This window comes from Pomacea canaliculata, linkage group LG7, assembly GCF_003073045.1.
Source record: "Pomacea canaliculata isolate SZHN2017 linkage group LG7, ASM307304v1, whole genome shotgun sequence".
Classification (NCBI taxonomy): Eukaryota; Metazoa; Mollusca; class Gastropoda; order Architaenioglossa; family Ampullariidae; genus Pomacea; species Pomacea canaliculata.
In genome coordinates this window covers 7,347,776-7,371,919 of record NC_037596.1, presented here as the reverse complement: position 1 = coordinate 7,371,919, position 24,144 = coordinate 7,347,776, and the positions used below count along the sequence as shown (strand labels likewise).

Genomic DNA, 24,144 nt, shown 5'->3' with positions numbered 1-24,144 from the left:
ATATACCCTTTGTAACTTGTTTGTTTACTTTGACCTTTGTGTTTGTAACTTTTGTGTGCAAAAAAATTTTCCTTTTTTGTTTTACGTAAAAGCAATAGTCGGTACTTGTGACAGTTCTGTTTTTCTCCATGGTGATGTCCACATGCTCAAGCATTGCTAGATGCCCCCTTCAGGCATTAATATTAGGGAGAAAGAAACCGTCTATGGAAGTACACTTTTCTATTTTTTTGAAAATAAAAATCCACGCTTAGTGCACAAATGGACTGTTAAAATTTCATTATTGTATTAAAAGAACAATCAAATGCGGCGTGCAGACCCTCTGACAGACATGTTCTATTTCGGGACACTTTTGGTTCCGTGTGGTTTGGTTTTCAGCGCCCCGTGACCTCCTGACCTGCTAAACGTCAACGCGATGATCGAGAATTTTTTTTTTTGCGGCAAACATTTTTCCTCTCACCGGGTGACCTTCCTTATTTCGCAGCGATGTCTATTTTGAAACAGTCAAATACTATTTGTCATGATGTAGCCACTGAGGCCACTTTTTTTCTTGGTCCTCGTGTGAGGTCTTCGCAAGTATTCGTAAGTAGCAACTCTCTGTTATTAAAGTGAAGTAACATGGTCATTCAATAAGGCATAGTCTTGAGAACGGTGTCTTGTAGCAAATCAGAAACCTTTGCGGCCTTCCAACAGCACTTGTGGATACAGTAATTTAGTTTGTTTAAGGACGGACATATTTTCCAAATTATGTTCCGTGATGGAGAGGAAGAAGAGTGGTTGCTGCGGCTTAAAACCCATTATCTCCCAAATTATTATTTGAGTAATTTTGTTTCCTTTGTACAAATTGTGTTAATGTGAGTCCCGGAACACAGACAAATAATGTTGTTGTTGTTGTTGTTGTTGTTGTTGTTGTTGTTGTTAGATTTGCGTGTGTAGATGCCCTCTAAATATGAGATTGGGAGGGCTTAAGATATTTTAAAAAATCCCTGTTTATAACTGACCTCTGAAAAAGGACACTGGTAAATCACGGGCAAAGCTTTTACAACCTTGGCGAGTGGTAATACACATCATGTCAAATGGCTTCTTTCTCATCACTTATTAATGCACCGAACATAAAAATCGCCGGAAAAACACGAATCTCCTGCAGTATCAGGAATTAATAAACAATTTCATCGCTTGTTGAAATGTTTCCTCTGAGCTTGTGGTAATGAAGCAGGTTTGCCTTCCCGAGGTGAGTAGATGGGCAAACCAGAGGTAGCGGTAAAAGCCCCACATCCAGGGACCCGGGGAAGGCCTCCCCAAATCGTTTTGCCAGCCGGTGAAAGGTGTCCCCTTCCGATAACTTTCTCTCACCTAAGGTAAATATTGTTGAGATGGTGATTGCTTTAACCGACGCGAAACAGACTTTTTTCTTTTTTAAGCTCATACACATAAACTGAGCAGGTATAATGATACAGAATTGTTTGATAATACTGTTCTCATTATGAAGTGATAATCTGGGAGTAAACGACAATAAAAAAGACTGAATATCACAATTTTGCTTTTCTTGCCGTTGGTCATATATTTTTTTATTATTTATATACTCGTAAAATCGTTTGGATCATAAGGAATAAATCTGGCTTCCTGTAGTTTCTGCGGCCCTATGCTCCTCGAGGAGTAACAAGAAATAAACTAACCAGTAACTTCTTGCTTACTTTCTGGATTAAAAAAAAAAATTCTTGGTTCGTTCTAGGTTTATCGCTTCCCATTCGACCCAACCACGCATGCGCAGCGGTATCCTTTTTCAGGAATTTCCACTTTGCCGGTCGGTGGCTCATGAATCAGAAGTTACTTTGCCTGTCAGGTTCACTCAGCCAGACGGTTCTCTTCCCGAGTGCGGGCAATTTTACCCATGGGTAGACTGCCGATGTCCGTGAATACCAGTCCTAGGTGAAAATCGGAAGTGACATCATGGCGGTGGGTGGCCAGTCGTCTACTCCTTGTAAATATGGTTGAGCAGGGTGTCTCTAGCAATAAAAATTGCACGGAAATTACTAAACCTCGAAAGCGCAAGTTGAATGCTCGGGAAAGAATTCAGAATGATACAGTCTCAAATGATCCGACATTGAGAAGACAGCGGGTCGGTTTAGTTTGTATTTCTAGGACCAGCTTCATTGATGATGAAGTCTTCTCCATCTTGATGAGACTTCCGATGTAAAAATGGTCGTGTCAGCTGGAACAGTTAATTATCTTCATTCAGTTGGTAGTGGACTATCATGTCTAGCCACTGCCATCCATATGCAAAAAGAAGAAAAGGAACACTGTAGAATCTCAGCGGTGACTAGATATTATTTAAACTGTCACCAAAAAAAAAAAAAAAAAAAATCATGAAATTTCAGCAGCAGCATGGTTCATATAGATGCAAAGATACCGTTTGGGTAGTCTGATGTAAAAACACAAGTTACAATATCCATCTTTCTGGGAGGACTGTAGACAGTAAAGCACACGCCACAAGCAGAGATGCTAATGCAAGTCTACTGCCAACATGTAAATACTTGTAAACATATTGAAACGAAGATGGAAAAATAGTTGATGAATAACGTGAAAGAAATGAAAACAGGTATTTAGCGTGAGTGGGGGAAGAAAGTGCAGAGGTGGTCTAGCAGAAAAAGCGCTTTTAAAATACAAAGTCAGCTCAGTGCTGCCACTCATAAGAAGACAATCCAGAAAATATGCTGGACTAGCTGTGCTTTTTCACACCGTACTTTGACGGTTACGTACATCCAGTAAATCCTCGATCATTATTGCTTACACCAGTGTTTCTGTGTCTTTGGCTTATTTTTGCTATTTTTTCTCCATTTAAAAAAAATTCTGTTTGATGCTGGGGTTTTTTTTTTTTGTCTCTTGTTATTTAAATGTTCAGCTGCGGCTTGTAAAATTTGAAGAACAGCTTCTCATTGTAACCATGATAGCGTGAAGAAGTTTTTTGTCTGCTACCTTGGCAGCTACTTTCAGTATTTCTGAATTCCCACACTCCTTAGATTACAGACATGGTACTTCATGTTCTACGGCAACTTCATCTAACACGAAGCCACTCTTATAACGAGTGTTGAGTGTGTAATCTATTGACTATTGTAAGTGAAATTTTTTTAAAATTTTAAATACGGTTTCTATTGAATGCTTATCGTTTTCATGCCAAACGGAAAAGTCGGGTAGCGACAACAGTACTAAACTCGACTCATCATCTCTGTTGAGGACGGCAACGTGCACTGCAACTCATGGTCTCATCTCTGTTGCGCGCTCTTCATTCAATCCTAGTCCTTTTTCACACCTTTCCCCACTTTTCCGCTTATTGCTACTTTCCTGCTCATCTTCTTTTTGCAAAATCACTATACTCTCAGTTCTTGTTACTTAAATCCTCTTTTTTCCCATTTGTCGTTTATTCGCCATCAGTACTGTTATTTATCTTTCCGTCGTTCATAAGTTGTTTGATAGTTCTTTTGTCCCTCTGTTTCCCTGCCCATGTTTCGTTCTAAAAGCATGCTCCTTAGGAGTGTGAGTATGCTCTGTACAAATTTTACATTTATTATTATTCACCTCAGCTGGTGAAATCAACTTTTTGTCTCCGCTGTGCAACGAAGGCCTCCGCCAAGCGAGACGTTTCTTGGTAAGTTGACCCTCCACGCTGGTCCCGGAACTTGAAGGTGAGCAGCTCACTTCGTGCAAGAAAACAGCAACACCAGGCTTCCTGCTGGGCGTCTGGGCCGTCCTGAGATGATGCTATCCTACATGAAAGTGCAGTAGCTTGCTAGGGTTGCTGGGCCCAGCTGCATGGCGGGTCGCTCAGGAGGGTGCTGTGTGTTGTCATTGCATGCTGTGATTAGCCTCGGGCTTCAACCGCATCGCTTATTAAATAACCTACTCAGTCGACTAAGTAAATAATGGTAATATATAAAAACAGACAAGAAAACAAAACAGAATAATAATAAATTACACTTTTTTAATGTTGACGTTTGATGAGAAATGAATCCATGGCTTCAGCACAAAAGAAACTTCTCTTGTCACACTGTCACTGGCTTCACAACATTGGAGCAACCGTTACAAACGGTATAACTATCGGCAAGTCGCCGAGCTTTGGTAGAAATGTTAACTCTCAAGGTAGACGCCTTACGCCATTCAGTCTGCTGATGTGCTTCTACTGAGGAGCTGGGCTCGCAGTCATCTGATTTTACTGATGGAAGTTGATTTACCACGATATTATTATTTGTTTTGAATGTTTCCTTTTTCGAAGTACTTGTTGCGCAAAGTAGAGTTAGATAATCCTTTCACTCATCCCTGTCTTTCTGTTTCTCCCTCTCGCCACTTTTGACTTCAGTGTACCAGGAGCCATGGTTAGGAAGTGATAACAACAAAAATGAGACATCTTTGATTTCCCCCACGTACATCCCCGGGAGGGGGTTGGGGAAGAATGACTTATCCTGGCTTCACAACTACGCCCTCAGGTGTCTTCAGGCTCACGACACGCGGGACGCGGATGTTGAGTACACGGGCTTCTGCCCTTGATGTTCGGCGAGACCAACCGCCGGAGATGGAACGCAAAGGAGAGGCTTGTGAATATGCACGGCGTTTGTCTCCCTCCCCTCTACCTCCCCCCCCACCACCACCACTACTTCAACCTCTCCCTACCTCCACGAAGCGATCTCTTCCGCTCCATCCTTCTTCATGGCTTGTGATCCACCCACGCACTTACCCACTGTTTGACCTTCCTGCACCGGACAACCTTCCCCCGCGCGTGACGTCACAGCCGCTCGCGCGCGGTAGTAGATGGAGGTGGATGATACCCAGCGGTGTCTCTCGCACCACCCACCCACCTACCCCAAATCCCCTTGGTCCCTCCCCACTACCCCAACTCATCCCCTCAAACCGATCCTCCTGGCATACCGGTGACAAGCGCCAGAAGTCATTAATCAGCCCTCGCTAGCATCTGGCCCGTTGATTGCCGAGCAGTGATGAGCGAGTGGGTTACAAATTGGCTTCATTTAATTGGAAGCCATAAGGTGGAGGCAGTCTGTGATACGCGCGGTTCCAGCTTAATCTAATTTGGCGGAAGCATTAATTTGGACAGTAAAGCTATGTTTAGCACTGATTTTTGTTTGTTTTTTTAAACACGCTCGCGTTGTTTCTTTTTATAATGACACAAGCACGTGTGTGCGCTCACTTCTCCATTCTTAAGTACTCAGAAATTTGAAAATGCCGATTTCATGCACATAGAAGTGAATAGACAGAATATTGTCAAGGTGTCTGTTCTTTTAATACTTCATTTGAAAACTTCCTCTCAGTCTACCGACCTGTTTGCTCTTAGTCAGGATTCCCGATCGTTATTATTTGAGTCTTTATTCTATAGCAACATTGAGAGCATAATAAGTACACGAACAGTACAATCCCATATCAAAGTTTCATAGTCATTCTCTATTTAATAATAATATCCTTGCTTATGTCTTTTCTCCCAATCTCGGCATTAATTATAATTTCAGTTGCACAGCTTCTATCATCATGATCATCTCTTTACTCTCACTTCCTCTTTTCCATCCCCTTTTATCTGATTCATTGCCAGTAATTGCTGTCATTATCCACCACAGCCATTAGTTATCATATTAGTTATCAGTCTCATATTATTTATCACAATAATTAACTCTTATTTTCTCTCTCACTCTCTTGCTATCCATTCCTCACTCGTTGTTAACAGTAATTCTTAGCAACCCCCAGCACTGTGCTTATATCACAATATCTATATTCACCGTTGTCTCTCACTTTCGCTCTTTCCCTTTCTAACCTAACCCTGTAGCTTTCATATAGCTCGAATGCATCAATAAGTGATGAGAATAAGTGATGCTGAACAGTTGCAGTTGAGACTTCGACGACCTGGGGTCACCGATGGCACACGATCACCCATCCTCCCACGCGCACGTAGGCACTCACCCTGGCAGACGCGCCACCCGCAATGACCGCCGTCACGAAGACTTTGACAAACCTGACAGTTGCGAGTTTCCACACATCGTCCATCCTACCCAGCTACGCGATGAGCTACCCGCTGTTGTTTGCCTTGCTCCCACGTTCTGCCACCCCTCCACCCCAGCTTGTCTGCCATTCCTACCACCCGTCGTACGCACCTGTGTCGATCTGCAGGTTCACTGCGGTGTAATGGCCATGACGTAGTTGCAACATGGCAAACACACGTCTGCAGAACTACGGGACCGAGGAATCGTGTGGTGCCAACTTCCGGGGCGGTGTAGGGGAAGGGGATGTAGAAGTTAGGGTGGGTTGGAGTGGTGGCGCTCCCCAGTACCCCAGCCATGGAATATCCTTCTCAGAGACCTTCCTGCAGCGCTTTCAACACCTTGACAGATGGATTGAAAAGAATAAGTCGCGCTTGTGGATATGTGTTTATGTGCTTGAGCGCTCATGTTTATGTTTTTGTGTGTTTGCACCCATCCGTCTTTTTTAAGACCATGGCTGTCGTCTGCTTATACACATCATCTCTGTTCCCTCCTTCAATGTTTAAAGGGTGGACGAACGTGAAAAAGAGGCATGTGTGTATGTGTGCGCGCACGCACGTGCAGTATTGTTTACAGCTGATGATAGTTTATCAGTCTACCGCTCGTTCATCAACGACCACAGCGGAGAACACTTTTAGCTGCTCCATCCGTCACTTCACCTCACACACCTCCCCCTCACCATCCCACAATCCCCTCGACAACCAGGAATGAGGAACGTTCGCCCGAAGTCATTTGATCCGGCCCGCCACGGCAACCGCAGATTTCAATAAATCTGAAAGGTATTTTCATAGCAGCATAAATATATTTTAAATGGACAAGAATAATAACATTAACATACATTTTGAGGGACAATCAAAAAATTTACAAAGAATATTTATAATTACGAAATACGATGCATACAAGACAGACACGCAAGCTTGTAATGTCAGCAACACCTGTCAAGAAGGCATCCGCAAAAATAATTGTCGGAGAAATGCAGAGATTAATTTTAAACAAGGTGTAGCACCGAGAATCAAACGGTACAAGAATATCTGTCGGCCTGTCTGTCTGATTCTATTTGACACACTAAATGTCAGCTGCTTGGCGTTACATACTGCAGTATCCACTTTCCAAACAGTGGCAAGCAACGGAAGTTTAGGTAATCCCTTGTGGCATGATGAGAGCCGATGGACTCGTTTGATAACGGAATGTCATGACGGTAAGGTCTTCCTTTAAATAAAAACGAAAGAAAACGAGAGATCATGTTGCCACGCAGGCCTGAGGAGTGGGAGGGACGGGGAATCTGGTGTACCCGGAACCGCGGCTGTGAAAGGGCTCTGGCCGTGGTCACTGTAGTTTTGTTTTTGTTTTCTTTCGGCAATTTTTGTTGTGCTTTGTGGAAAGAACTCGCGAGTAACGGTGTGTGTTGCACAACCACACAACAGTTCCTAACGCGCGCGCTCTCTCTCATACTCATACACGCGCACACACATATATCCCGCTTTTGATTTGACATAGCAGTTCATCATAGCCACAAACAAAACACTCTCCGAGTCCCTACCCCCGCCAGCTGCATGGCTGCAGTGCCCCTGGGTGCCCAGCCCGTCGCGCCATCTCGCGTTGACCTCTGCACTAATCACGTGGTCCTCCCCATGCAAAGAGCGAGTGCAGGCCGCTGACCGAGAGGAGCGAGCATTGACATGGACACATTGTATTTGTCAGAGCTTAGAACTCTTTCCGTGTTATCGGGATTGCAGGGTGTCATGGGGGTTCCACCAGGTGCTTTCCGCCCCTAGACTCATCAGACGAGGTGCTGTGTGGCCCCTTAGGGCAAATCGGGGATCAGTGGACTGGCCTTGTTTGTGCCCAACAAGCTTTGTTTTTCTGACTTTCTTATTTTTATCTTATCCCTTTCTTTTTATTTACTATTTCACCAAATTTCGTTGATGCATTTGTTGTTATTTTTACACGTGTTTATTCAGTATTCATTGATAAAATGATTTCATACTAACACTATAGGAAATATGTAGTAGAAATATGTAGTGAAAAATGTAGCGACAAAGCGCAAGTCCGATTGAAATGAGGACAACACGAAAAGTTGCGTGATCAGTGTATCAAAACAAAAAAGTTAAAATTGCAATCTAATGAAGGAGAAAAAAATTCAAAGATGCCAGAACTTAATAGACAAACATTTCTTCCTTAACTTTTAACTAGCTTATTGAGGATATATTTAATTGTTTTCCTTACCTGCTTTGTATACTGAGGGTGAGTGAGATGGGCCGAGAGTACCTGCATGTTTGTGTGCGCTGTAGCTTGTGTTTGTATTTGTGTTCGTGTGCGCACGTGCACGTCCTCGGTCCCTCAGCGCATGCTGGCACTGGGATCTGCATGTTGATTTAAGAGCGAAGGGAAACCCACCTCTGACCCCCGGCATCCCGCGAGGGGTTAATTACTCGACGGTCCCTCTCTCTCGTCATCCAGAGGGTTAACAGCCTTTGTGGCCGACACTTTCAGGGAATCGTTACAAACGACCCATCTCAATCCGCCGCGCTTGCCGCTTGACACTCCAATAAATAAATCTGCCAGCTCCGTCTGGTGATATCACTTCACTCTCGCCATCTTACAAACTTCTTCGCCCTCCTCCCCCGTCAACCTCAACCCAGTTACCCACATCTGTTGACGGCGTCTGCAGGTTTATCAACGCATGATTGATATGCTTGCCGCACGTGAGATTTCGGCGGATTGGGAGTAGGGCCCTTGTTAGCATGTGTGTATGTGATTTGGATGAATGGGTAGGTTGGTTCTGTTGTCTTTGGAACCATGCCATTTGTTTGCTAAGTGGTACCCGATAGGAGTATAATAACATCACAGGGTTTTGGTGTTGGGAAAGGGGTCCATCGTGACCAAGTTTAGTTAGAAAGCGTGTAGCCCTGTAATATATGATCTCTGTTGTGGCCAGTTCCGTGCCAAGAACGAGTCTGCTTATGTTTACCACCCGGACAAATGAATGTAAACTCGCGGCACGTTCGAAGTCACCACACCTTATCGTTGGACGTAATGGACGCCAGTCAAGCGTCGACTTGACGTTGTTATCACGTTAACTGTTAGTGAGACATGTGTGCGCGCGTGTATGAAAGAATAGAAGAGAGAGAGAATGTGTGAGATTGAGAAATGGAGCGATAGAGAACGGGAAAGAACGGGCGTGTTGTGTTGAGTAGTTCGGCAAGTAGGAGCCAGACGTGAAAGGTGCAGAGACGAGAATGGTAGAGTGGTGGAAGTGGGGTGGCCGGCTGGCTGATGTGTGGTGGTGGTTGGTGGTGGTAGGCCTACTGCGGGACAAAGACACGTCGGGTGCATTGTGGAACGAGCGCGGAGTCTGCATAGCTCGTCTTGCACCGCCTCGTTACTAATGTGCACCCGAACACCCGCCGGCGATTGTCAGTTCCGCGCATTCCTGGGAGGGCACACCAAACCGGCATCACCCGCCAGCCCCCTCCCCACTACCCTACTTACCCTCTACCCTCACCCGGGTACTAGGTATGTGTGTTTGCATGCGTGTGTCCGTGATACTTTTTCTCGCCTTTACACACGTGTGGTTTACAGTGCACTCGTACTGTCTTTTCAAGCCTCGAAGTTTACAGGAGAAGCAGGACGAAAAGTTTTACGGGGAGTGAAGTGGGGGCTGTAATCCCTAGTCTTGTTTATGACCCCTGTTCCTCCGACTTTTATGGCCTCGTCTTGCCTGTGTTGAAGAGACTTGTTAAAAAGGGAATTTTTTTTTATTTTTACGAGACCGCGAACTTACATTTCAGTGAAATCGTTGTTCGCTGCGCTGCACTGTGGCTAAAAATAAAATAAAATAAAATAATAGTAATAGTAATAAATAAAATACAAAATTTAAAAAACTACCCATAATGAAAACGAAGTGAACTAACTGCGAACACACATATAAACACGCACGCGCGAACAGAACAAATAAAAGTCCGTCTGTAAGTTTAGAATAACCCTCATCCTGTATCTCCAGCTCCTCACCCCCTACCTCACCCTGTCCACACCCCCTTACCAATGTGCACGCACAGTCGGGTGAAGGTGACACCCGGGGTGGCGTGGCGGCACCCGCCAGACGATGCAGCTGAGAGACGATTACCTTGCAGCACGCGCGCACGCCGAGGGAAGGTGTAGGGAGTTTGGGGGAAGGAGGACTCTTGCACGGGAGGGGCGGTGGCTGGGGCGCCGCCTAATAAGCACTTACGGCCCCGCCGTGGTGGCACAGGTACTCGTTACCTGAAGCACGGAGCCGTTCCCCCTGCAACTAGTCATTTACTTGCAACCTGTAACTTGACAAAACAGGTAAAGCATGTGCCGCCAAAGACCCTCCCTCTGTCTCCTCCTTCGTCTCCTCCTTCTCCTTCACGGAGGATCTGGAGGGAACTGTACCAGGTTCCTTTCTTTGTAATCCTTTTTCTTCCTGTCTGTCTTTCTCTGCCAGTATTGAATCGCAGACGAACTGACGTTGAAGCTTTAATCTGTCAGTGGTGTTGAGTTTTTGTTGTACATCTTGCTTATATATTCTAGAAATGCAGTTTTATTTTGGATTTTCTGTTAGATGAGGTACTTGGAGCTACGTGACCTGTAGACGTGTCTTCCTGCTTGTCTGCTATGTGGAGTGTTTATATTGTATGTATGGAGGAAGCCAACTGTTACTGTACTGGACTGTGATGGGACAGGAGCACTTGCAGCCTTGCTTACAGTTCTTCAACAGAAGCACCAAGGTATGCCAAGGCACCTTACCTCCCATAGTAACTGGCCTGAGTCTGCTAGAGATAAGACTCGGCATCATACCAGTGCCAGAGTCTGTCTGGTCTGTTTAAGGACGGAACACAACTGTCCAGAAATGGTTCACCGAGGCTAAGATGACAGTTTACCCTGGGTACTGAAGCTTGACTGCAGGTGGGAAGGCTAATAACCACCAAGCTTCAGGTGTGCTTGAGGCGGGGGTTGAATGTCTTTGTCAGCTTCATCAGCTTCTGCTCTTGCTTAGCAATTTTTTGCCCAAGGCCACGTCACGCGGTGTTTAAAGCAGATGATTGGTGCTTCAATCAGTGGAGGTAAATTACAGGTATCTGTATGGCAGTGTTTATTATTCGCAGACTTGCAGCTCAGGTGATCGGCGACGATTTGATTGGTGGAAGCGAGGCAGGCCTTTCATTGGTAGCTGGCTGCCTGGGCCTGCTGGGGCGCCCTGTGATTGGCTGGCGGTCGACATTTCTTCGTCTTCGCGATGGTTCGGAAACAATCAGATGCCATCGATTCCTTCCTAGTAATTACTGCCCCGCGTTCTTCTGCCATGTTGGTTTTCTTACCACGTCTTAGCTCATCAACGGGTCTTTTTGTTTGTTTGTTTGTTTGTTTGTTTGTTTGTTTGTTTGTTTGATTGTGTTTTGTGTGATTTTTTTAACGTTTTTTTTTGGTGTATGTGTGTTTGGATTTTGGGGGGAGGAATTGTATTTTTTTTTATTACATCTCAACGGCAAAATTTCGAGCTAAATAAGAATTCGTTACATAATTTAAATGTTTCACATTATCGTTTGAAACTTTTAAAAGCATGTTGCTAGTTTTGAAAACATCTGTGTAGTTTGCATTATAGCATTTGACAATAACAACAGTCTAACAACCTCTTTAATGACAGTACAGATGTACGGACCTCTTTCAGGTTCCAATATGAACAAATGCGGTCTAGAGTCGTGTCTTTTATTAGGCATGGATTTCTTAGCTTTTCATCGTTTGCGTATTTTTTTAAAAATATTTGGGGGGTGGGAGGAAGGTAAGAGATGGTGTTGCCTCTTCATTGATGTTTTGTTACTTTCTGGCTTTGGTACCTTTTTTTGGGGGGGTGGTGGTGGAGTGGAGTAGAGGTTGGGGTTTGTTTCTTTCTTTGTTTTGGTTTTCACTGCAACTTACCATCTCATTCACTTCATTATCTCTCTCTTGCTCTTTACATGCTCAGCTCATCATGTTTGTCTCTTTTAGGCGTTTTCTTCGTACTTCATCTCGGTTCATCGTCTCTACTTTTACTCGTTTAAGCTGGTTGTAGATAAGCCGAAACTTGAATGGAAGAAAAAGAGAACCTGCTGGCTTAGTTTCTGCTTTCACCCCTTCCCCTTTCCCTTCCCCCAGCTTTTCTCTCAATATCACGCGCCGTGAGCAATTATTTTTTTTTTTTAATTTTTGTTTTATCGAGGTTAGGGGGAAGGAGGCGAGACTTTGCATTGGTAAGCAAGGGAAGTGCTGTTTGCTGTGTGCGTGTGGCTGTGTGTGTGTGGCTGTATATGTGTGTGTGGCTGTATGTGTGTTCATGTGTAGGTGTGTGTGTGTGGCTGAAAGCGTGTCCATATGTGTGTGTGGCTGTGTGTCCGTGTACGGCTGTATGCGTGTGCATGTGTGGCTGTGTGTGTGTGTGGTTGTATGTGTGTCCGTGTATGGCTGTATGTGTGGCCGTGTGTGTGTGTGGCTGTATGCGTGTCCATGTGTGCCTGTGTGTGGCATGCAGCAAGAGGAGGTGAGAAGTAAGAAAGTTTGCTTACACGTATTTCCCAAGGCCGCTCCGTTGTGCTGCACCTCCCGCTTGTACAGCATCCGCTGTGGTCTCACACACCGACAGCCACTTACAAGCACATAAAGCCAGTGGCAAAACTCACAGGAAAGGTGATTCTCCTTGGCCACAGGGCCTTTCTGAACTAGTGTTAGCAACAATGGAGGTAAGGGGGAGGGCTACATTCAGCTGCTGAAGTAGGCGAATGGAATTAGCAGAGAAACTGCCTTTGTTGGAAACTTCACAGATACCTGATCCCTGCCTGGAGAAGAGAGGACGGAGCAGAAGTATATACAGTAGCAGTAGTCTTTTCTAGAAGAGTTGATGGCGTTGATGCTGATGGTGGTGATGTGGAGGAGAAAACAGAAGAAGATCTCATTAACACCAATATTTAGTAAGATACTAATCAAGTAAAAAAGCCAGATTGCCACTGGTGAGATCGAACATTCTGAAGTCGACTATGCAGTAGATGCTTATTTCTCCTGTTTGTTTATGCAGCCGGCAGAATAATGAATGAGGACAGAGAAACTGTGAAGCCCTACATGTATATATGTTCGGTGCGGAAAGGTGAATCGCGCAAACAAGCTTAAGCCTCAGTGTGGAGTATTTAGGTTGTGCAGGGATAAAGGGTTGTCGTTCATGTCACCACTTTTTCGTCCCATTTACCCATCTCCCCCATCTCCCCCGCCATCATCTTGATGTGATTTCTTTATTGTGCGTGTGTGGGTGGGTTGCATGTGTGTGGCTCGAAGCTTTAATATCCACATGTTACCTGGCATGGCTTTCTGATCCCGTAGATTTATGGAGTTCCCAAAATAGCAAAACAGATACAGTAATCTGATGCAGGGCGGTGTTTTTTTTTTTTTTTTTTTCTTTCTTTTCTCTTTTTATTTTCCTTTTAAGCCTCGACGAATGTGGGCGAGTTAATCAGTTGACCGGACATGAAATACGCGTAGGCTACAGGAGCACTCGGACACGCTCACATACACACTTAATGAAGGTGCGAGGGGTGTGTGTGGGTGAGCGGGGTGGGTCTTTACACAGATACTGAATGTGCTTGGTCTCAAGTGTATTGTGCATTGTCCCTCCTTCAGTCTTGCTGTTTCAGATGATGCAGGTTAAATTGCTTTGATGCTCGTCGTAATGAGCACGGCTTAGTAAGGTGCGCGGGCGTTCACAGCAAATAGAATCTGAGAGAGACGGACAAAATGTCAAAGAAAAAAGACATCTTGGATGAGTTCCTGCCTGAAGGCAGAGTGCTTGTTGATTCTCTAGTCTGACGCGTACCGCACAACAAACACATAAACAAACAAAAAAAATATTTTTACATTAATTCAGGGACCAGCCAGCAGCGATGTTGACGTGGGCAGAGAAGAGGGAGGATCGGAGGGTGGGATCTGGGGAGGAATTAGGTTGAAAGTGATGCGAGACGATGAAGCAAAGACTGGTGGTTGCTAAGCAACGCTATGCTAATACGTCACGCGCTCTTTGTCTTTGGCCACAGCAAGCAACGTGCTGTTTGTTTATTTTTATATTCCTTGTTTTGTTATATGTGATCTGGTCAGGTTTGTATTATGCGGTTTTCCTTTCTTTTACACATGAAATTGTCTGTAAAGCCCGTTCTTCCCGTGAATGCTACGGGAGTTTAAATGTATTTGTCCATACATAAAATTATCTAAAGAGTACATACAAACCTTTGCGTGAGGGTGGTTCCCATCTCCAGCGAACTGCTTCTGAAATAATAATAATGAGGAGGAGGAGGAGGAGGAGGGTTTATCTAGTGCCTTTTCAAAGATTTACTCAGCGCTTTATATAAATCATTAACAACCAATCACCCATATTCGCAGTTGACTCACTTCTACAACATACACTTACTCATACACAAAGTAAATTACAGACACACGTTCAGGGTCAGGACAGGGTCACAGTAAACTCGTTCTTAAGTTTGGGCTTAAAGGAGGCAAGAGAATCAGAGTGACGAAGGCTGACGGGTAATCTGTTCCAAGTTCCGTCTTTGTCTGAGTGGGACTCGAAGCATAGGCCATAGGTAATGCCAGGCTTTGTTTAAAGGTCAATATTTCTGTTCATACATTAAATTTGACTTGCCACAGCTTGGCCCATCTGCATATTTATTTTTTTAAAGGTCAGATTAAAGAATTTCAAGTTTAAGATGGCTGACTAAACTTGCCTATGAATAAAGGACAAGAATGTTAATGGAAAGAAGACACGCGCGCTCGTGTAACAGCGCGAGATTGCGCGACTGAGGCGTGGGCGGGTGTTTTTAACGGGTGGAGGTGGGCAAGCGGCGAGTGGCTCTAAGAACACAAGGCAGGCAGATTCAAACGAAATCGATAGCAAGGAGGGTGGCCGCGGCCATCTACATTAACCCACCCACGCCATCGCACAAAAGATGTTAAAAAAAGTCCACAAGACATCCTTGGGAGACAGCCAGTGAGGAACCAGTTCCATCTCGTTATGTCTGCCAGGGGATGTGGGGATCGTTGGTGGAGGATGGGTAGATGGAACCTGCGGGTGGGTGGGAGAGGGTGGTGAGGCTGATGACAGCTTGTGACCTTGACACACGGTATTCCTTATCTGGCTTGGAACGCAGTCCTTTATACACACGTGTCAGTGCATCGGTTACAGGTGGTGCCGGAAGAACACGTGTTACTTCGTTTGATTTTTGGTGTTTTGGAGTGCACCCACCATCAAATGCCACAGTCGCTCGTTTCCCGAAAACAACATTGTCGAGGTTCTTGTCGTTGTCCATGGTATCTTAGTTGCAGAGATGTTGCTCGGCGTAGCTGTCCTTGTATCTTGGTTGCAGAGCCATCCCTTGGCAGGGTTGATATGTTATCTTAGTTTCTGAGACAGCCCCAGGCATGGCTGTCATGGACACCAGTTGTAATGGTCTTGCGTCCCGACTGAACGAAAATGTGTTAACAGGAGTTGTATATTTATGACCACCTTCTCCACTAGCTCCTGGCTTAGATCATGGCTTAACTTTTAATCTGCATTCATCTATGGATGTGCAATATGCATTTACATACTTCTAGAAAAAAATGGTTTGAGAACGTAATAATAATAATATTTATTTACTTAACATTCGTGAGATCGGTACATGGGTGCTTTACTCCAACGCACACGCGCTGATATGCATGTAAAATACTTATTTTTACATTTGTGATATAAGTGTATCGGTCACGGGTACGGAAGGAGGAAAGGCAGTAGATGAGATATCGCAATTGACGATCATGGTCGTCGTTATCATCGTCATAATCATCATTGTGATCATCTTCAGCATACATCAGTCTTTTGATGTGTCCATCGCACCTTTTACTTGTAAACATCTTTGTAAGCCATTGGCGTAGGCTTTCGCGGTCGCAAATGGTGATGGATATCTTTATCTCCAAGCAGCGTGGGATGGGAGCCATCAACGACTGCCAGACATCGCGCTAACGGCGAGAACCAGGTGATTGATTTCTGCGATTAGGCGCCTGATCGATAGGCTTATAGTTCCACCTGGACCTTAGCGGCCATAAACACCAGGAGCTGGGTTGTCGCCCGTTGTCTGTGGGTTGTGCCAGCAACGGCAGCGTGATGGCCGTTACACTTTGTAATGCCAGGCCCGAGACCATGTGTTACATGTCAATCATGCCTGCTCCATGTTTTCCATTCTGACAAGATCCCAGCAGTCCTCACACAACATGAGACTTACCAGCTTTTTGTTGTAATTATAATATATATATAATAGTAAGAACAGCTGATCAGAAGCTTGTGGTGGACCGAAGCCGTGTTGGACAAAGTATGACGTCAGCTTGGTGAGCAAGCCAACCGTTTACGGTAGAGCAGACCTGGGCAAACGCCGGCCCGCGGGCCGGATCCGGCCCGCCTCCTGTCTCTGACCGGCCCGCCCGCTGGCCGCCCACCAGTATATATACTATATATACAGTATTGGTAAAACTGAGTTAACTATATTAGTCCGGCCCTCTAGAACCATCCCAGTTTCTCATCCGGCCCTCTAGAACCATTCAGTTTCTCATCCGGCCCCTTGGGAAAATTAATTGCCCACCCCTGCGGTAGAGCATGGTTAAGCAAGCGCATCTGACAACGAGGCTCGGGGAATGTCAGATGTCCCTAATTCAAGTGTAGAGAACATTTGCTGTGCTTGTTGTTGAGTGCAGACGAGCTTCAGTTCTTTCGTAACCCTTAGTAGAGTTAGTAGCTGTGATTTTGTTGTTTCTCTGTTCTCAACACGATTCAAAAAGAAACTCGTCAGATTATTATTCAGAGCCCTTCGCATCCATCCAGCCAGCTGAGATAAATATACATGGTGCTTAGGACAAGGACACGTAGGTTCCGCTTTAGTTTTTACAGTCCTGTCAGTTAACTTCGGTACCAGCTGTTCTAGTCCGTATGTGTGTGTGTTTTGTGCAAATCCACATCGTTCATTCTATCGTAATAAATTATTTTGCATTACTCGTTTTGTATGTGTGAGGTTCGTAAACTATGGTTTGTCAATTTTGCTGCTTTTAAAAAACTCTTTCGCTGTGTTACTGTCGACTGTTGGCGGTGAGAGGAAATTCGCAAAAAAAAATTCTTCTTCATTTTCTCCCAAATTCGCAAAATATCGCTTTCTATTCTGTCTCTGTCTCTCTCATTACACGTTATTCAGCATGTGTTTTTATGCCTGCAGTTATTTTTAAAAGGAACCTTGACAGTAGTAGTCACTCTTTTTTTGGTTTTTGCTGCCTGATCCTCATAAATATATTCTTAAATTTGAATGAAACTCCCTTTTTTTCCCCTTCTGTTTATTTCTTAATATTCTGGTCGAATCTTTCCACGTGTCGCAGCGACAAAGTCAATGATCTTCAAATGCTCCTTAACAGGCAGACACTTCTGACAGTGTCTACAGTTCTTCTTGATGACATACATGTCCTGTCGAGAGAGTTTTATCAACTGGGCCTCCCGTTCTCTGTGCTTGCATGCAGGACCCACAGATTGAGGCTGTACCATCCGTACGACCTGAACACTACTGTGTGCCAATGAATGGAGATCATGGAAGTCTGAACCATGATTGTATGAGGGTCTGTTGGGAACAACGGATACGAATGTGTTTTGGTATTGTTGTTTGTTGTTGTGCTCCTATATAGACCTCTTAATTAAGTTGTATCTTATCTCATTATAGTGTCGAGTGTCCGAGTTTCTCTCTGTAAATGTAGAGGGCGTCTTTGTGACTGTGAAAGTGAGACGCTTTGTCTCTGTCCGCCAGCAGGTAGCAAAAGCCTCCACCAATAAATTAGACGGCGTCCTGTCTCTGTTTCTCTCTCTCACACACACACACCCTCCCCTATACACCCACAAACTTTGCAACTGTTCCTTATTCCCCCATCAATCTCTCGCGCTGTGGCTTTACGATTATGGCTATGTGATCTCATATTGAAGCATTCACGGCGTATTTTGGGAAAAGTTGTCTGCGTTTTACAATCCGTGACTGTACGACACTCTTTCTCATGTTCCCTCCCTTCCCTCCACCCCAACCTCGTTACAAGTCCTTGACCCTGACGGGTCGGGCAGCAGGTGTGAAGCTCCCCCTACCCCTCCACCCGGCGTCCGCAGCCTTGTGCAGCGCATGTTGGCGTACAGGTAGTCTTCTCAGGTGAAACAATGACGACCCTTCTGTCGTCCTCTCCAGCCTGCGTATGTGCACAGTCTTTGTTGTTTTCATTCACTTATGTACCCGTGTGCACTGGCTGTCAAAGAAGAGGAGTGGGAGTTGGCGAGTGACGAAGTGTTGTTAAAGGTCAGAAGAGAGGGTTGAAACGAGTACGTGCAGATGAGCCGCTTGTCGGGTGCACGGGGGCAATGAAAGGAGCGGAGATGGTACACAAGGGATGTCCCAGTCGCGCCAGGGACACAAGTCCCCAGTCCTGCCCGCTGGTACGGGTCAGCAAGAACAGCAAGTGCAACGGGTGGGCGCGAGCCCGGCGTCGTGTGTATACATCGTGTGTATGCATCGTTTCCACTGGGGCCGTCTGCATGCGACTGGCGTAAAGTACGACACAGAGGAAACAAAACTTAAGTAAAAACTCAGTATACGTAAGTCGACAGACAACAAATATTCTGCTACGAAGCATTGGTCGAACTCTTGCTTAGCATCAGTACAGTAAAGACCTATGGTCCAGGGTCTGGATCTCATCCCCGGGGACGTTTTTGGGTGTGGCACCTGTTCAAGTCGTGGGGGATGGGGTATCCATGCAAACCGGTTTCATCCTCCCTCTATCACATTTCTCCACACAATTACCACCAGGTGGAAGAAGTTTCTTGGCAAATAAATCATTCCCGTTAATGTGATGGGGAGTGGATGTGTGTTTTCACCTGATCAGTTGAACTGGGAAAACTACTTTGCTGCCAGCGTTTGCCGCACACGCCTGAACCTTTGAGGAGATTCGGCACAGAGTACACATATGTATATAACTATGCATGCCAGCTCCTTTCCCCATTACTTCCATCAAAAAACAAGCAAACAGCAAGCCAAGCAAACAAGCAACAACAAATCTGGTGGTCAAGGACTATTACGAACATCCCTGATAGCATTTAAACGTTTTATAAACAATTTGCTGTATTATTTATGTTGTTATTTTGTTATTTATGAACTTCTGTTTTCAAAGCATTTGCATGCGTGATTAGTGTTTACTAGAAACCAATAATAGTTGCAAAGTTGTTGACAATGAAAGTAATGAAGGTTGTTGGTGGCTTGTGTTGCAGTACAGCGGTATGAGTGCTCACACTGCAACCGTCGCTACACGACCGAGAAGCTGCTGAGAGACCACATGCGTCGCCATGGTAACACCTGCTTTGTATTTTTATTTCACCCCCACAACTTCCTCCTTGTGTGTATGTGTGCAGTGAGCTTTGCGTCAGAGGGTATAGGCTCTGTGTGTGTGTGTAGCCCTATATGCTTAGTCAAAAACTGTTTTCTACACCGTCGTTTTCAAGATTTTATTTAAGGAAAACTAAAGCTCTTTTTTTCAAAAAGTAGGTTCTTTTGCTCATTGGTTTCCAATCTCCCTTTTTATACTAGATGTGATCCGTTCTTGTGTTAAATATAACCTGTTTTCATTGGTTTTTGAACTTTATTTATTTTTGTAACCTTCCTTCGCTGAACCTACTAAAAGTTGTTAATGTACACACTGTCCAGTGTGTGACCTGAGTGTTTGTGATTGTCTGCAGTTGACCATTACAAGTGTCCGGTCTGTGACATGACCTGTCCTACACCAGCCGCCCTTCGCCAGCACGCACGCTACAAGCACACGGAGGTGAAGCCATTCAAGTGTGGTCACTGTGAACACAGGTGAGTTGGGTGTAGTCACTCTGAGTGTAGTAGTCACGGTCAGGATCTGTGTGTGTGTGCGTGCGTACATCTGTGTTTGTGTGTGTGGTGGCGGTGAGTGCAGTCTGGCAAGTTATGTAAGGTCGTACGAAGTACACGAGAGTCAGGTGTGAATATTCCGAGCCACTTGCGGTACCTAAATGCACATACAACAACTGCAACTAAAATTCCTTAGAGCACGATTTTTATTTGACATTGATTGTGATATTATTATGATTATTATTATGATGATTATTATTATTATTATTATTATTATTGAAGTGCTAAGTCGGCCTCTGATCTGCGCAAACACCTGGAGAGCCACAACGTGGAAGACCAGTATAGGTGTCACATCCAGGACTGTACCTTCAGCACGCGCAGCTACGGGAGTCTGTCATTTCACTTCAAGAGGGCACACCAGGTAAAGAGCTGCACCGCTTGCTAACCCTCCCAAAGATCCTTAAAGAGAGATTTAGCATGCTTGGAGGGTACAGAGATTCAACACAGCGAGAGAAGATAGAGCTGGAGAAGCTTTAGCTTGTTCCCAGAAAGGAGAAATTGAACTTGACTAGAGGTTAAAGAAATTTAGAATGATTATAGGATTGAGAGCTTAGTATGCCGCGAGGGGGATTTATTGAAGCTACAGGGGGCGTAGTTATGAAGTGAGCGTAAGGCGTTGCCCTGAGGTAACATGGGGAACTCGAGGGAAAGTGTCTTGTTTCCGTTCATACTTCTTTACATGGACCTCTTTGCCACCAGGGTACAACAACCGCTGAGGGATCTGGATATCACTTTATAACTTTGGGAACAATACTTTTTCTCTTTCTTGTTCCTGATCGCCCCCAGTGGTATCATTGGGCCGCAACGGAAACAATACACTTGTCCTTGTATTCCCCAAGCTGCCTCAGGACGACGCCTTACCTTCGCTTCATGACTACGGCCCCATGTGTTTCAAATAAAAGTTTTAAAAAGCTCAAGCGATACGGCAAGGGTATGCGACGTGTACATTTAGAAGATAAAATGTCTTGAATAGTTATTATTTCCGTGTAATTAGAGATTGCTGATGATGACAGGGTACCGAGGGCAACCCACGGTACATGTGCCATGTGTGTAGCAAGACCTTTGTAAGGGGTGGTCTTCCTCTCGATGCACCTCAAGAAGAAGCACTTTTTTCAGCGGCCACCCGGTCACTCGCGGTTCAGGTAACTACCTAACCCTGTTCTCTCTCTCTCACACACATTACATCCCGCTCTGTAGGTTTTCGTGTATGTACGCTTATCTTTTAGTCTTCTGAGATGTTTTCACTTCTTACATCGCTACGATGAGAACCCACAGCTTGGAAACTCACATGGGCCGAGCACCGACACGGTCCCTTGAGCACACGGCACTGTTCTTGTATCTATATTATTAACGTAAGCACATTGACGCTACACTGTGTGCCGCCATCTTTCAAACTTCATTGCTATCTAAGCTGATGAGCGCAAGGTTTGTGCAGATGAGTGCTGCACGCGACTGGACTAGTGATAAGAGCTTTTTCGTTTAAAAGAAAGGAGAAAATTCTTAGAAAGACAGAGCGACCTCGACTTTATAGTTAGAGTGAGCTTTTCTGTTGGTGGGAAGGGCAGATAATTTGAAAGCACTTCGGGATTGTTGTGCTGACTAGTTTTGACGTAAATGTAGACGGTTTGTAACAGGTGGTGCAAACATGGGAGTGGTGCCAGTAAAGTGCTGTCTAGACAACTCTTCATCCCCCGTATCGATGTGTGTGTGAGAGAAAGAGAGATTGTGTGAGAGAGAGAATGTATATGTGGCGGGAGGAAGAGAGTGAAGTGCGTGTTCGTGCTACACCTGATCATTTTTTTTAAAAAATTTGTTTTAATTGAACTCATTATGCGTGTACGGTCACGTGACAGGTATAAGCTTCATGAAGACGGCTTCCTGCGGTTGCTGACAATTCGCTACGAGAGCATCGACATCACAGAATACACCGCCGACGACGACAACGGCGACACTTCGGCCTCTTCCTCGTCGACAGCCTCCGAGCAACAAACCACCAATAGCAGCATCATCAACAACAACATCGTTCCCAACGTCATCAGCGCCGCCGACGGCAGTCACGTAACCATTCTGGCCCCCGTTGCTGCTCCTCTCCCCACCTGGGTCGCGTCGACAGATGGCGAAATTGAGCAAAGCTCGGCAACCACCCAGGTGGCGGACATCTCGGTTGAGGTGGCCTTTGAGGAGGAAGGAGGGGCAATGGGGACGGGTCGGAAACGTGCGAGGAACCGTTCCACGGTGAAGAAGAAGACTTCCGGTAAAGAGCAGGCTGTCTTCCAGCCGCCTAGACCCGTGGCGACTTCCGGCGAGGCCAGAACGAGGCCGAAACGCCGAAAACAGTGCAGAAAGTGTCGTGCGAAGCGCCGCAAGCTGCAGCGGCCTTGCAGCATAACAACCACGTCGAGGCGGCTGCTGCTGCAGCAACGGCAGCGGCTTCCAGCGATGATGGCGACAAGGGAGGGAATTCCTTGTTGGAGGGCGCGGGCGACCTGACGAGCAGTGAGTACAGCGACTTCGCCGATGCCAACCTGCACATGCTGGGCGACGTGGCCCTCAACCCGCCCAAGGAGCTCAACTCAGTGGTCTCTCTTGCCTTGTGATAGTTGGAACGCGTGCGCGAGTCTTTCTGGGTCCATGGCGTCCATGGCCTCGTCTGTCATTAGCTGACATCTTGTTGGTGGGACGAATGGATAGATGACTGTGTTATTACGGTGTGCGTCGGATTATTGCAGCATTTTCAGAAAAAGAGTTGCATTTTCAATTCTTTTTCTTCTTATGTTGATTAAGTTGTTTGTGTGTTTGTGTACGTGCATGCGACCTTTGGCATCTGTTATCTTGTGGTGTGGATATAAGACCTTCTTTTAGAACCCTTAACCCCTTAACTTTGCATCTGTGAATAGATACTGTAAATGAAAGATGGGTTGCTGATGTATGTATGAGCACTGGGGTAGGTTATTTCGGTATTAACATAATGTAAAATGCGAGAAGAGTTGGTCTTGTACCCTCTTGTCCATCTGTGTACACATCTTTGCGCGCGTGCGCCTGTGTATGTGTGTGTGTGTGGAGATGGGGGTTTCGCCATGATGTGGCAAGAGTTTGTCGCAACAGTTTTTCTTGAAGTGACTTAGGAACACAACTTTCACAGTGCGTTGGCGATTTCTGTGCTAGTGTTGAACAAAACAAGTAGACTGCCAACATATGCACTCAAAAAAATATTAAATTTATCTAAAGTCACAGAGACTAGCAGAGAGGAGCTTAGCACTTACCATAGGCGGCTATGAAACTGTTCAAGTTTTAAGCGGTGATAAGATGTTGATTGGTTAGTAAGTTTAAGCGTCAACAATCACAAGTGAAAAGAACGTAGAACTGTTTGGATCTTTTACCAGCGATGGAGTTTTTACCCGTGATTTTTGTCTGGACCAGTATTGAAGCCTTCAGGCGCCCGAGAAAGGGATAAAAGGAACCAAACATATAAAAGAACAATAAAAAATAATCAGAATGAGCGCCCGCTTTTACGAAGCACTGCGATAATTTTTCAGACGGTGTTTAATAACAACGCTAGCGTAATAAATGCTCGAGAAAATGGGGAAAACTTGACAGGTGGCGCGAGCAAATGGAGTGGTTTATAGCTACAGTCATGTTCCTCTTGATGCTGCAGAAGGCGTCATTGTGTTTCCCCAAATGTTTCCGGGCTTGTGTTGTTCGTTTTTGTTAACATACACAAAGCTCCAGCTTGTTGCGAAAACATCAGAGAGCTGTCAACATTGCCAGCTTCTCCATTCCAGTCGATGCAGTTATACTCAATAAAGGAATGTCATGGGATGTTTTGTGTTTGGTTTTGAAAGATGAAGCAAGTCTACTGTAAAGAATAGCTAAAACTTCTCTTTCTTTTCAATTTTTTTTTTTTTTACCCTGTAATCTTTCCCAGCGTTATGGATCTTTTTATGTATAAATATACACAAAATATCAACAGTAAAAAAAAAGTAAATAATTTTGGAACAAACACCATGTTATCTAAGGTCTACGGTCCTTTACTTTTCTTTGCTTTTCCTTTTCTACCCTCAGAACTCCGGAGTGTGACTTCACGGATTTAAAATCCGGCGTTGACTCGA

General features: G+C 45.1%; 1 protein-coding gene across 1 annotated transcript in view; it reads left to right on the top strand.

Annotated features, from left to right (window-relative positions):
- LOC112567987 (histone H4 transcription factor-like) overlaps window positions 1-23,854 on the top strand; it is a 52,039-nt gene extending 28,185 nt beyond the window's left edge. The window contains 6 exon segments of the mRNA XM_025244955.1: window positions 19,372-19,449; window positions 19,837-19,957; window positions 20,258-20,396; window positions 21,049-21,111; window positions 21,113-21,177; window positions 21,889-23,854. Coding sequence (XP_025100740.1) covers window positions 19,372-19,449; window positions 19,837-19,957; window positions 20,258-20,396; window positions 21,049-21,111; window positions 21,113-21,177; window positions 21,889-22,525 — 1,103 coding nt within the window. The 3' untranslated portion in view covers window positions 22,526-23,854.
- Window positions 23,855-24,144: the final 290 nt, after the last annotated feature.